Raw genomic sequence first — 14,446 nt, 5'->3', positions numbered from 1 at the left:
CATTTGTGTTGGATACAGATGGAATTCGGCTGCCGCCTTTAACTTATCTGTGCAGTGAACACACAAGTGACAGCAAGGACTGTCCAGAGCTGTGGACAGCCATTGCTGTGGTGCCCAGGGAACAGAGAGGGTGAACGGCCTTGCTTGCCAGGCCCTGGTATCAAATCCACAACCCTGCCATCAATAGCCTGGTGCTTAAACCACTGAGCCACCACTGCCCCACATGTTGCTGTGGGTACTTACTGATTGGGGATGTCACTTTCTAAAAACAGGTGAGAAAAAAAAAAACAAAGCCCACCGTAGTTGCAGGTTTAACAACAAGCTGAGTTCGACTAAAAGACAGAAGAAGCAAACCTGGATGAACCAATCCACTAAAGGTGCCTAAAACCAGTTGAAAAAAACTCAGAAGAACATTGACTTGACTTGTCTGTTAATTGTACATTTACGAGTGGTGGGCAGCCAACTCCAGCACCTGGGGAGCAGAGAGGGTAAAGGACCTCGCTCAAGGGCCCAACAGTGTTGGGAATCAAACCCACAACCTTGTTATTGATAGCCCGGCGCTCTAACCGCTGAGCCACCACTGCCCCAAAAGCCCTCTAAAATTAAGACACTACTAAACACAAGTCAATATGGTGACCATAGTTCTCCACCAACCAAGTTCTCTCTGAAGAGTTGGGTCTTCAGTCTGTCTTTGAAGACAGCGGGCGACTCCGCTGTTTGGACATCCAGGGGAAGTTCGTTCCACCACTTCGGTGCCAGGACAGAAAAAAGCCTGGCCACTTGTCTTCCAAGGTTTTTGAGGGATGGGTCCGGCCAAGCCGTACTTGAAGCTCGAAGGGCTCATGGTGTGGATCGGCTATTGACCATTGCCATCAAGTACGGAGGGGCTTCTTGGCTTTGTAGACCAGCGTCAGGGTTTTGAATCTGATGTGGGAATCAGCTACAGGAAGCCAGTGAAGAGAACGCAGCAGTGGAGTGACATGGCTGAATTTAGGAACGTTGAAGATGAGCCATGCCGCTGCATTGTGGATAAGTTGCAGGGGCCTGATGGTGCGCAGAGGGAGACCAGCCAGAAGAGAGTTGCAGAGTTGATTGTGCTCTCAGATATGAGGCTTCATCCTGTGTGTGATTTGAGCCTCAGTTTAGCCTGCTTGCTAACATTAAGGCACATAAGCCTAGATAGCCAGCTATGAGTCCAAACACAGCAGAACCAGTCACTCGACTTCACTCTCAGCAGTTAGTCAACAGGAGCTGCACTGAGCAGTCTGATGCTCGGGTGGAGCTGTAGCCGAGCTGGCTAAGCAAAGGCTAGTTTAGCAGGTGGCCTACAGATCCAAAACCATGGAGAATAAACTTCCGCTTTCTCTCCTTTCAACAGCAGTCGCTCGAGTCATTATCCTGCTAACTGTGCTAATGCTAACAGCTTTTCTTTTCTGATTCAGAGCAGTTTAACGTCTCTAACTGTCAGATTGATGGGTTTACGTACAGTGGGGAGAACAAGTATTTGATACACTGCTGATTTTTCAGGTTTTCCCACTTGTAAAGCATGTAGAAGACTGTAATTTTTATCATAGGTACTCTTCAACTGTGAGTGATGGAATCTAAAACAAAAATCCAGAAAAATACATTGTATGATTTTTAAATAATTAATTTCCATTTTATTGTGGGAAATAAGTATTTGATACACCAGAAAAAGAAACTTAATATTTGGTACAGAAACCTTTGTTTGCAATTACAGAGATGAGACGTTTCCTGTAGTTCTTGACAAGGTTTGCACACACTGCAGCAGGGATTTTGGCCCACTCCTCCATACAGATCTCCTCCAGAGCCTTCAGGTTTCGTGGCTGTCGCTGGGCCACACAGACTTTGAGCTCCCTCCAAAGATTTTCTATTGGATTCAGGTCTGGAGACTGGCTAGGCCACTCCAGGACCTTAAGATGTTTCCTACGGAGCCACTCTTTAGTTGCCCTGGCTGTGTGTTTTGGGTCGTTATCATGCTGGAAGACCCAGCCACGACCCATCTTCAGTGCTCTTACTGAGGGAAGGAGGTTGTTGGCCAAAATCTCACGATACATGGCCCCATCCATCCTTCCCACAATACGGTGCAGTCGTCCTGTCCCCTTTACAGAAAAGCATCCCCAAAGAATGATGTTTCCACCGCCATGCTTCACGGTTGGGATGGTGTTCTTGGGGTTGTACTCATCATTCTTCTTCCTCCAAACATGACGAGTGGAGTTTAAACCAAAAAGTTATATTTTTGTCTCATCAGACCACATGACCTTCTCCCATTCCTCCTCTGGATCATTCAGATGGTCATTTGCAAACTTCAGACGGGCTTTGACATGCGTTGGCTTGAGGAAGGGCACCTTGCGTGCACTGCAGGATTTTAATCCTTGACGGCGTAGAGTGTTACTGATTGTTTTCTTTGAGACTGTGGTCCCAGCTCTATTCAGGTCATTGACCAGGTCCTGCCGTGTAATTCTGGGCTCATTCCTCACCTTCCTCAAGATCATTGATGCTCCACGAGGTGAGATCTTGCATGGCGCCCCAGACCGAGGGAGATTATCCGTTATTTTGCATTTCTTCCATTTTCTAATAATTGCACCAACAGTTGTTGCCTTCTCACCAAGCTGCTTGCCTATTGTCCTGTAGCCCATCCCAGCCTTGTGCAGGTCTACAATTTTATCCCTGATGTCCTTACAAAGCTCTCTGGTCTTGGGCATTGTGGAGATGCTGGAGTCTGACTGATTGAGTGTGTGGACAGGTGTCTTTTATACAGGTAACGAGTTCAAACAGGTGCAGTTAATACAGGTAATGAGTGGAGAACAGGAGGGCTTCTTAAAGAAGAAGTAACATGTCTGTGAGAGCCAAAATTCTTACTGGTTGATAGATGATCAAATACTTATTTCCCACAATAAAATGGAAATTAATTATTTAAAAATCATACAATGTATTTTTCTGGATTTTTGTTTCAGATTCCATCACTCACAGTTGAAGAGTACCTATGATAAAAATTACAGTCTTCTACATGCTTTGCAAGTGGGAAAACCTGAAAAATCAGCAGTGTATCAAATACTTGTTCTCCCCACTGTATATTAAATGATTGATGTAAAGCTTTGTGACCCTGCGGGCAAACTGAACGCTGTATGTGGTAATTCTTCGTTTTTAAAGTTAGGCAGGATGAGATGTACAGAAGCCACGTAAACGTAATTTTCCCCCTGTAATACTGTATGATTTTAGCAGTATAACAGTATGGAAAAAGTGCCAACTCCAGCGGAGTAGAGAGGGTGAAGGGCCCTCAAGCGTTGCTTGCAGAGCCCAGATATCAAACCCACAACCCTGTCATCAATAGCCCAGAGCACTAACAGCTGAGCCACCACTCCCACAGGGGCGTGAGCTTATTAAGACATATACTGGATTGATGCAGAAAAGACATTTGACACATCAGACACATGATTTTGAAATACTGCAACCATTTAAGCTCTCACTGTTAGCCAAAAGGGGCTGTGTATAGTTCTGAAACTATATAGAAAAATGTTCACAAGGTGCTTTTACAAATGGTTCCCAAGACAAGAACCACTTGGTTAGTCCAGATCTTTGCTGTATCCTTATACATTGCAGCTTTGGTTAGAGCAAAATTCTCACCCATCTAGCACTCCCTGAGAACCTCAAGAGCCACAGCTTTAAAGACCCATGTGCTATATGAGTTTTTTGACATTCAACAGCCAAAACACAATTGAAGCTGTCAAACATCCCATACAGATCCTATACAGAAATGCCAAACTCCTGAAACCCCTCTCTAAGTGAGCAGAGGGTAGAGGGAGCTTCACCAACACTGTGCTCATGTACAGATTCTATCATTTCTAAACACTGAGTTCATTAAAAACAGTCTCATTATGTTTATCCAAACATTGAATCCTCTTTTTCCATTTGGAAAGACTATAAACATCCAAAATAAACTTCCATCAGAACCTTTCCAACCACCTTTTACTGGTGTGGTCCCAAGCAACAAATTTCTATAAACGATGTTTTTTGTCTGCTCGTTTTGTTCCCATCAGTAAGATTTGTGAGGCACGGTATATTGATGGCCATTAAAACCTGAGCTTACGAGGCCTTAAAATCATGATTGCATTACTAACTCTTCATCTGATCCTCAGACTGGGGAACTGGTTTTAGGTAACTTTAAACGACTACAAACAGACTTGATCCAGACTGGTAAACATCAGAGGGAACAGGCTGAAGAAGCTGGGATTCACAGAGCAAATGGACATTTCATGCACAAGTGCTCAGTGTAAGAAACTGGATCAAGTGTAAGCAAAATACCTCGATTCCCTTGCCAGTACTTTTTCAAAGGAGTCTGGTGGCAAGATTTATTCACGCTAACCATGTTTACCAGAGGACTCTGAACTGGTTCAAGATGTGAAGACGGAAACGGAAAGAAATGGAATTTAGGAACAGAAATTCAACCAAAAATGTGTTTATTATGTTCGGGCCCTGCAAAGAATTTTCGGAATCGGGCTTGTATACAGCTTTTTGATTGGATGTCCGATTTCTGCATAGCAACATGTTTTTGCAGAATTTGGTCCTATAGGATCTAAACATCCACATAGGGCACCACAGCAACCATCTGGCAACACCTAAACACCTTGGAGACACCATAGCAATTGCTTAGCAACCACCTGAAATACAATAGCAATCACTTTGCAAAACAAAATCACCTATTTAGCAACCATTTAACAACTCCATAGCAATCACCTGGAATACCATACTAGCTACTACTTAGAAAGACCACAAGCAACCTCTTAACTCCTCTTACCAGCTGGGACACCATGGCAACCAACTAGAAACCAACTGGAAACACTATATTAACCACCTGGGATACCATGGAAACCACAAAGCAACCACTTAGCAACAAACTAGCAACCACTTAGCAATACCATAACAACCAGCTAGCAGCACCATATAAAATTACTTGGAATACCATAGCAACCACATGGCAACAACCTAGCAACTACTTGGAAGTGGGAACCACATATTTTGCACAGCCATTCTGTTTTCTGTATTTCCCTCAGGAATATTCTGTATTTTAATCTGTATTGAATATATATTTTATATGGTATTTGGTCATTCTGTATAACTCCCTAACTAACATCACATCAGTGTGATTTCATTTAGTGTCCCACAACATTGCTACCGATGCAGATTGACCTGTAAATGACCAATAGCATTTTCACGCCTTCTGTGAAATTTCTTTTCTGTACACTCCCAAATGAGAGAACTTTGAGAACATGCTGTGATACCAAATGATGACTGATGCTGTTTACCTGAATATAAGCTCTCTGACTGGAAATCTCAAAGACACAAGAAAACAAACAGCGTCTGTGGTATGTTCCCCCCACAGAACACCCTCACATTATAAAATGCATGAGATACCCACAGACTCCTCAAAAAGAGCAAGCAGGCCTTCCGGCCCGCAAGGATGCCTATAAAAGGAAGGGACGGAAGTCTCCATGTCGTCACATGTGAAAATTCCCGTGGAACTGTGAGAGATATGGCGTCTGAGAAGCTTCAGCTGCTGAGTCATTGAGTCATGGTCTGTGAGGAGGCAGACAAGGAGTGCATTTCTCACTCCCACTCTCGCCCCGACTCTAACGGGCCACAGCACTGTGCTGGACCCGGCACAGGGCCAGCCAGTCAACATTTCATTGCACTGAATCAGTTATCACTGGTTTAGTCTGGTGCTGTACACATGGGCCTTGCTGATAAGCAGCTAGCTGGACTGAATGGGAAAGTTGGTGAAAAAAAAAAAAGCCTGAACGGGTTAAAAGAAAGGGCTGGAAAAAAAGTGTAAAGGGCTGTATGGGAATGGAAAGTTGTGTGTAAATAGCATCCAACTTTCTGGTCAGCTCAGTGTGCTATAATACAGCAAAGCACCCCGATTTGGAAGTTATGCACAAGGAAATCTATACAAAAACTTTATGTGGTGAGGGAGTATAGGAAGGAATGTGACGGCACATAGTATCCTAGGTAACAGGACAGATGTTATTAAAAAAGGGTCTGCTTAAGAGAGGTCTGCTCTGCAGTAGCCTGTGTGTTCGAGTGTGTGTGTGGTAACAGCTAAAGTAGAACACACATGAAGAATTAATGCGTGATGATAAATGAGACAAAATGCAGTAAACCAAACACTGAGAACTGTAGTAATACTAGAAAATATACACTGATCAGCCATGACATTAGTACCACCTGCCTAAAACTGAGTAGGCCCCCATCCGACTCCACAAGGCCTCTGTAGGCATCTGGTGGTACCTGGCACCTAGACTTTAGCAGCAAGTCCTGGAAGTCGTGAGATGGCCAGGCTTCCATGGACCCTGTCGCTGGTTCACTGGTTGCCCTTTCTTGAACCCTGCCTGATTTCCCATCACCTTCACCCTTTGACAAATGCCACTGTAGATGAAGATAACCAATGTTTTTATGTCACCTGACAGTGGTAATAATGTTATGTCTGATGGAGTACTTTTATGATAGTTTATAGTATTGTATGGTGTACGATATTTACTCTTGTTGTATCCTGTAGTAAACTTCAGTGAATTTTAATAGGTGCTTGAAGCCTCTATAGGAATGGTCCTGAGGGATCTTCTGCCCTGCACGTTTTAGCAGGTTCCTGCTCAAACACTCTTCATACTCTTCAACTTTCAAGTCTTTCCAATAACTGATTAACTGGATCCAGTGTGTGTTGGGAGCAGGGAGTCCTCCAGGACCAGGGTTGGGAACCACTGTCTTGTAGTATTACCATAGATCCTCTTCATAAGGGTGTGTTAATGCTAATGTGTTAATGTTTCGTTATTCAAAGTACAATATTAGAGACTTTAGGGCACAGGGGGTTTGACTGTTCCATTCAGACTGGTTTTAAGCAGCACAGAAACAAAAACTGTGCTAAACAAATGCTAAACAAAAGGTGTGCTTTCTCACCTAATAAATTTGTTCAAAATTATCTGTGCCAGGAAGCTAAAATAAAATTCGAAAAGGATTTCTGGATGACTGTTCATCTAGTTCCACTGACAGACAGAGAAGCTAACCAACCACAAGCTAACACACAAAAAGCAAACTAATATGATAACACTATAATAACAAGCAATTTAATTTAGTCCAGGCTACTGAATAGATTATATCAGGAGCCTCAAACAATACGAAACTCTTCATTGCTGAAAGACGAGAGAGCTGCCATTTGGATGATGGCTGTACTACTTTAGATTCTGACATTTTCCATCACTGACTCTAAATTTACTATGAATCCTGTTTGCCACTTTCTGAATTCTACAGATCTCCAGGAGCGGTGCACCTAAAAGCAAGACTGTCAGCTCTCAGCCAAGCACCCATAATTTGGAAGTTATGCCCAAGAAAATCTACACAAAAACTTTATGTGGTGAGTATAGGGAGTATACGAAGGAATGTGACAGCACATGGTATCTTAGGTAACAGGACAGATGTTATTAAAAAAGTAAACAAGAAATAATATCTGAATAACTGTTCATCTAGTTCCACCAACCACAAGCTAAGATGCTAAAAGCCGACTAATGTGCTATCTGTGAACTATTATTCAGGAATTAGCCACGAACTGATGTGCTAACACTACTATTGAATGTACCTGCTGGATCAAATGCATTGAATTGAGAGCCTCAAACAGCACAAAATCCCCACTACCTTTTTGAACCACCCACAAAGGCTTGTCTGCTTGTCACAAATTTAAAAGATGGCACCCATAAAGCTTCACTACTTCAGACATCCTCTATCCTTCCATCCACATTTACTATGAAGCCTGTTTGCCACTTTCTGAATTCTACAGATCTTCAGGAGCAATGACCTAAAAGCAGGGCTGCCAGCTCTCACGCATTGGCTGTGAGACTCATGTATTTAGCTCTAATCTTACGCTCTCACGTCACACTTGCCTTTTCTCACACATTTTTTACGCCCCCTCGTTCCTCTCCAAAACAACATCCGGATGAATTTTACTACAGCTGCCGCTCCGGATTTCACTGATTAAACACACTCTGGACCGGCAATGGCGGCCTACTGAAGGAGTTGAGGAGAGCACTCCCTCCCGATTCTGGATTTCACCGATTAAACACAAAGCCAAGCTTAATCTCACTCCAAGACATTTGTAAAAGTTGGCAGTCCTGCTAAAGGCTTAGCAACAACCAAACACAACACATGCACGTAACAAACGTAGATGTATATGTGCGTAGCATGAGTTTATGGCACATGTAACTTGAATTAAAGAAGAAGTGAATTAACTAAACCCCTACCCTCCCTACTATTAAAAAACCCTAATGGCCACCCATTACCCATATATAGTATATATCTTTATCTAAAGGAGGCCTCACAGCCCCTGGGAACCTAAAACTGAGTTTTCTTTCTAATTACAGTAATCTGGCTCACACAGTGTAAATGTGCAAAGTATGATGAATACCTTCCAAAATACCTGCTGTATTTTACCATGTACAATGTGGAATGGTCAGTCCTACAGTTGGGTCAGGTATACTCCAGCACACCCCTGATCAAACACTAACAAGGCTAACATGGCTCCGGTCTCTCTGAAGAGCTAAAGTTAAGCCTGGCAAGCTAAAGCTCGAGCTGTGACAGGGGGAGCAACTACTCGCCTGCCCCATTATCCCTCACGTCCTATCCAGACAGGGCAAACATGAGGTCCCGATGTTGACATTAGTTGGCTTTCATGACTGTGTTCCCATTTTATTCGTTTTCCTTCCTTTGAGGGCTAACCACTGCATACTGGGAACATCCCACAACACCTGCTGTTTTGAAGATGCTCTGACCCTAGTCATCACAGTTTGGCCCACATCAACTTCAAGAACTGACTGTTCACTTGCTGCCTAAAATATCCAACCGTTGACAGGTGCCATTAAGAGATAATCAATGTTTTCACTTCAGCTATGAAAGGTCTGATAGGTGTATGATGCATGGACAGCTGTGATAAAGAACCAGGAGCACCTCCTCAATCAGTAGCTACATCATAACTTGTCAGCTTCTCCAATAATATACACACTCTACTCCTGCCCATTGCCTCTGTAGATACCAAATCACATTAACCCAGAAGAAGACCTGTTAATCTAGCCTAATCTCTCCTGCTTTGTACTAAACTGAAAACACGAGGCAATCAAAAGCAACTGGAAATCCCATGAGAAACATACCGTCCACTGCTGGCCTCAGACAGATCAGGAAGCATCTGATGCCAGCTCTGAAGTCCTTATATGGTTGTGAGCATCTGCACTTCTGGTCCTCTGCACAGCCTGATAGGGCAGCTGGGAGCGAGGAGGGGAAAGACATTCATTACATAACCAGCTCGACTTAATAGGGATCAGGCCTGAACTTTAAACTCTGGGGTTTGTCATCAATGCTCCCTGGGAATGCCTGGAATGTTTGGAGGCTGATTAGTAAAATTTGTTGCCAGAAGGACAAGCTGGAGTTTGTGCTACAGTGCACTAAACAATCCACCATTGTTTGTCTACCAGAGCACTTAAGCTCCGCGTGACGGGGTGAAGGTGACGAATCTGGGAAGCTCTGATGGGATACACACGCAGCAAACATTTTTTAAAACTGTGTGCGGGTGTCCTAGTGAACAAATCCCCATCGCCTAGGTGGTCCGTTTGGTTGGCCAAATTTTGACCATGGCAAAACCAGACAGGCAGGGGTGAGGGTGGAGAGATAGATCTTTTTTGTGCTTTAAATCAGTTTCATAATTGTCTTTAGTTTGTAATTGAGTATTATGAGATCTCTCATATAATATGAAATAGTATTTCATATTTTCTATAATGGACACTGTAGATTAAACTCTTTAAGTGTTGTACAAATACATTTTTCTAGGCTATTGCTTCAGGTGCTAAAGAATAAATATTATAAAATCAATCATGTTTTGGGGTTTTGGGGGTTTTAAGTACATTTGTACATGGTATGGCAAATTGAACTGCAAACAGCATGAAAGGTAATTTTTATTAATGTATATTTTGGACATATTTTAAAGCAAAATGACTTGTGCCATTATTAGAGAAAATCACGGTGGTAAAAAGTGTTCAACTTTATTCTGGATAGCTGAGCAGAACTACAGAAGATGCCACACAAATTCACTACAAGCACTACATTTCCCATAATGCCCCAGCGTCTTACCAAAAGCGAGTAGCTAACGCTTGAAGTCAGAGCAAGTTCAATAATAATAATAACAATGTTAATAATATTAACTAGTAATATTATTAGGCAAGCAGAGGGGGTACAGCTGTGCCCCTCAAAATGCAGTGTGTGGTGGGGCAGGTAGTCTAGAAACGCTCCTGGGTTCAAGTTCAGAGACTGCAGGACCGACAGTAACTCTGTTGCCGTCTGAAAAATTCCATAATCACATGATACTGAATAAACACTAGAATTGTAAGTCGGAAGAACACCATGGCAAAACCAGACGGACAGGGGTGGGGGTGGAGGGATTGATTGTCTAGTAGGTCTTTATGTGCCGCTTTCTGTCTTTTCGGGTGAGATTATTATGTTTTAATAGTTGTCTTTGGTTTAATTTGTCTCTTTTCCATAATGTTGCCTAACTTTACACATGTGTCTACACACAGGCAGCATATTAACCTTAAAAAAAAGTGTGTGTGGTGGTCTGCTCTGATGTAGTGAGGTATTTCGTTCAGTCTGAGACACAGAATACAACTGAAAAGCACAACCTGTGTGGGGTTGATGGGATCACCTGTGATTGGTGAATTTGCACGCATATGAACTTGAGTGACATCTCATTCTTAATCCATAGGGTTTAATATGATATCAGGCCACCTTGCAGGTATAACAGCTTCAGTTTCAATGTTTATGGGAATTTTTCAACCATTCTTCCAAAACACATTTGTGAGGTCAGACACTAATGTTGGATGAGAAAGCCTGGCTCACCGTCTCCGCTCTAATTCATTCCAAAGGTATTCTATCGGGTTGAGGTCAGGACTCTGTGCAGGCCAGTCAAGTTCTTCTACACCAAACTCGCTCATCTATGTCTTTATGGACCTTGCTTTGTGCACTGGTCATGTTGGAACAGGGCCATCCCCTAACCTTCCTGCAAAGTTGGGAGCATGAAATTGACCAAAATCTTGTGGTATTCTGAAGCATTAAGAGTTCCTTAGAACTAAGACTAGAACTAAGGGTCTGAACCCAACTTCTAAAAACAACCCCACACCATAATCCCCCCTCCACCAAACTTTACACTTGGCAGTTAGACAAGTACTGTTCTCCTGGCAACCGCCAAACCCAGACTCATCTATCGGATTGCCAGACGGAGAAGCGTGATTCATCATGTCACCACTGCTCTAGAGTCCAGTGGCAGCGGGCTTTACACCACTGCATTGAGCTTGGTGATGTAAGGCTTGGATGCAGCTGCTCGGCCATGGAAACCCACTCCATAAAGCTCTCTAAGCACTGTTCTGGAGCTAATCTGAAGGCCACATGAAGTTAGGAGGTCTGTAGCGATTGACTCTGCAGAAAGTTGGCGACCTCTGCGCACAATGCGCCCCAGCATCCGTTGATCACTCTCTGTCATTCCAATGATTTGGAATTGATTGGAACACCTGAATTCAATTATTTGGATGGGTAGGTAGATACTTATACAATATAGTGTATATTAAATATGTAACACTGCATATATTTAATCAGAAAATGTATTCAGAGAAAGTCTTTTGACAAATCAAAGTCAAATCCATTTTGTCACTGTATAGCACAATTATGTTCAGTAAAAGTTTAGTAAAGCGACAGCAAATTTGAAGTAACAAACAAACATGTAAATTAAAAAAAATAATAATAAAAATAAATATATATATATATATATATATATATATATATATATATATATATATATATATATATATATATACACATTTACATTTAGAATGAGGTTACATTCAACATACAAGTAGGTGTATGTAGAGTTAGGACTTGTGCCCAAGAACTCAGAAAGCAGCAACGTTACGTATTACACTACACCAAGCATTATATTAATGTTCCAACCTGATATAGATTTGTTCCATTGCTCTCTTAGAGAGACTTAGTTGTAAAACACTTTGATAAACCTAAGCCCTCATTGAAACTTTAGTCTGGGTAGTTCTGACCATGAATTCTGTGATTTTTGTATGCTTTAGTTTTTTTTGTTTTTTTTTTACCTTTCACTTATCCTTTATTTACTTTTCTTTTATTCTTATTACATTTTTTAATTATATTTAAGTATATTTTATATTTCCACTTTTTTTATTTAGTCATCTATCTATTGTGTTTTTGCTCTATCTCTATTTGAATTACACTATATGTTCAAATGTTTGTGGACACCCCTTCCAATAAATGCATTTAGCTGCTGACACAGCTGGGCACCCGCAGCTTGTTCAGTCCCTGAGGAGAAGTATTGCCAATAGAATAGGACTCTCTGGAGCAGATAAACATGAACCCATGGCCACCTTGCCTAATTCCAGGTGTGGGCTAGAGGGGTAAAAAGCCTTACCAGCATTTAGCTGTGAAGCATTAGAATTGTGCTCTTTGGAATGATGGATAGTGTTTCATCCAATACTTTTGGAATGGGTTGGGGATAAGGGGATAGGGTCATCCAACATCCTGACCTCACTGATGCTCTTGTTGCTGAGTGCAATCAAGTCAGCAATGCTCCAAAATCTAGTAGAAAGCCTTCTTCCATGGTCAGAAGAGACAGTTACTCTAGCAAAAGGATGAACAGGATACAGGATAAACTCGTTTTTTTAACACCCTTGGAGCAGGTGTCCCAATACATTTCTCCATTTAGTTTATCTTATAATTATTACTATTTTCATGGTTTCTTGGATTTAGCTATTATAATTGATCCCGTTTGTTTGAATTATAATATAGAAATTCTTCCTTTTCGTTCGCAAGCCATATTTTATGTATTTGTCTCAGCTACATTGTAGATCTATTGATTGAAAGCATCCACAGAGGTCCATCATTTGTCAGTAGTCGACACAAAAAAATAAATAAATAAAAGCTGTAGTTAGAGGGCTCATTTGCGTATTGTAGCCTACAGCAGTGGTTGCAAAGACCAGTTTTATGATATCACAACTGCCCTAATGCATAGTGTGGCCTTTTGGACCGACCGCTTCAGTCTGCTCTCTGAAAAGCCAGCCGACTGCGCGTGCATGCTAACTGTCTGTCCTTCTCCAAGCATCAGACTAAACAAACCCAACTGGCTCAAAGTTCATGTCTTTGATTAGCTGCGGACAGAATGACACACACACACACACACACACACACACACACACACACACACACTCACCCAAGGAAAAGAAAATAAATTACACATGAGTCAGGGCATTAAAAACTGATTTGAGGAAAACAAAGGGGCTGTTCTTAATTATGTAATTGCGGAGCATGGCTCATTTGTCGGTAATCACTTGGCTCGTGGTAGCAGACACACATGTGTTCAAGAAGCACTTTTTAATCCCTGTTAAAGGCATCAAATGATTGTCATTGGACCAGCAATAGTCCGGATCCAGGACATGAAGAGATTTATTGTGTGTACCCATCACAGAGTGACAGCAGACGTATTTTGGAGAGGACACTGTGTGTCTACAAAGCCTCTGTATCAATCAAAAAAAGCTGTTTTGCACAAAAAAAAGGAACGACTGCCATGCAATGTACTCTGATGTTGCTCGGATCTTGAGCAGCCATCTGTAAACTCTTAAAGAAATGCAGTTTAGAAGGGGTGGGCTTGCATGGAAGTGCATGTATTGGTACATAGACTTTTGACACTTACATGACATAAATTATAATTTTAAGAAATATATACATGTGTAAGTTAGATATGTGAGTCTGATGCTTGCAGAAACACTTATTTTTCACATGCTGACCTTGTTTCAGCAAACATGTGGCCAGAAGAATGATGTGTAGGAAAACAGAGGAACTTTTCGGATGTTAACAGAAATGTAACAAGCTGTAGAAGGTAGGATTGAATTTAGAGTTGATCAGTGAGTTGCAGTGTGATTTATTGGTCTACTGAGACAATAAATGCTTATTAAATAACTAAATTATTGATCCTTAGGATTTCTGGCTAGGTGTTGAGTAGAAGTTAGACATGGGCTGATCAGTGTCTCGTGGCCGATACCGATTGACAATCATCTGTCAGCTCAATTGGCCAATCGCTGGGTTTTACAGGCAAACTTCCAGGCAAACTTGGTAAAGCATCATCATACAGGGCTTTTGTAATGCTCTCAAGTTGAACACTGTACAACACTGTCGAATTCCGAGCACTCCCTGCAAAAACCCATGTGTGTTTAGCGGTGTTTGTTAGCTCTGCTGTGTTCAGATACTCTTTGTTCTGGGCTGAGTGATGGGACGGTTTTTGTATAGTGGTGTTAAAAGTCTTTACTCTGCTATGTTAGTTTTACACATTCTA

General features: G+C 41.9%; 1 protein-coding gene across 6 annotated transcripts in view; it reads left to right on the top strand.

Moving 5' to 3' along the window:
* acp7 (acid phosphatase 7, tartrate resistant (putative)) overlaps window positions 1-14,446 on the top strand; it is a 130,637-nt gene that overhangs the window by 46,149 nt on the left and 70,042 nt on the right. For all 6 annotated transcript variants that reach the window (XR_011980530.1, XM_072689776.1, XM_072689773.1 and 3 more), the window contains one exon: window positions 7,321-7,423. Coding sequence is in view for 5 of the 6 variants with exons in the window: in XM_072689776.1 (XP_072545877.1) it covers window positions 7,321-7,423 (103 nt within the window). In the remaining variant the exon portion in view is untranslated. The remainder of the gene's footprint in view (window positions 1-7,320; window positions 7,424-14,446) is intronic.

Source organism: Salminus brasiliensis, chromosome 10 (genome assembly GCF_030463535.1).
Source record: "Salminus brasiliensis chromosome 10, fSalBra1.hap2, whole genome shotgun sequence".
Lineage (NCBI taxonomy): Eukaryota > Metazoa > Chordata > Actinopteri > Characiformes > Bryconidae > Salminus > Salminus brasiliensis.
Note: the sequence above shows the minus strand (reverse complement) of the source record. Positions and strands in the feature narration are given on the sequence as shown.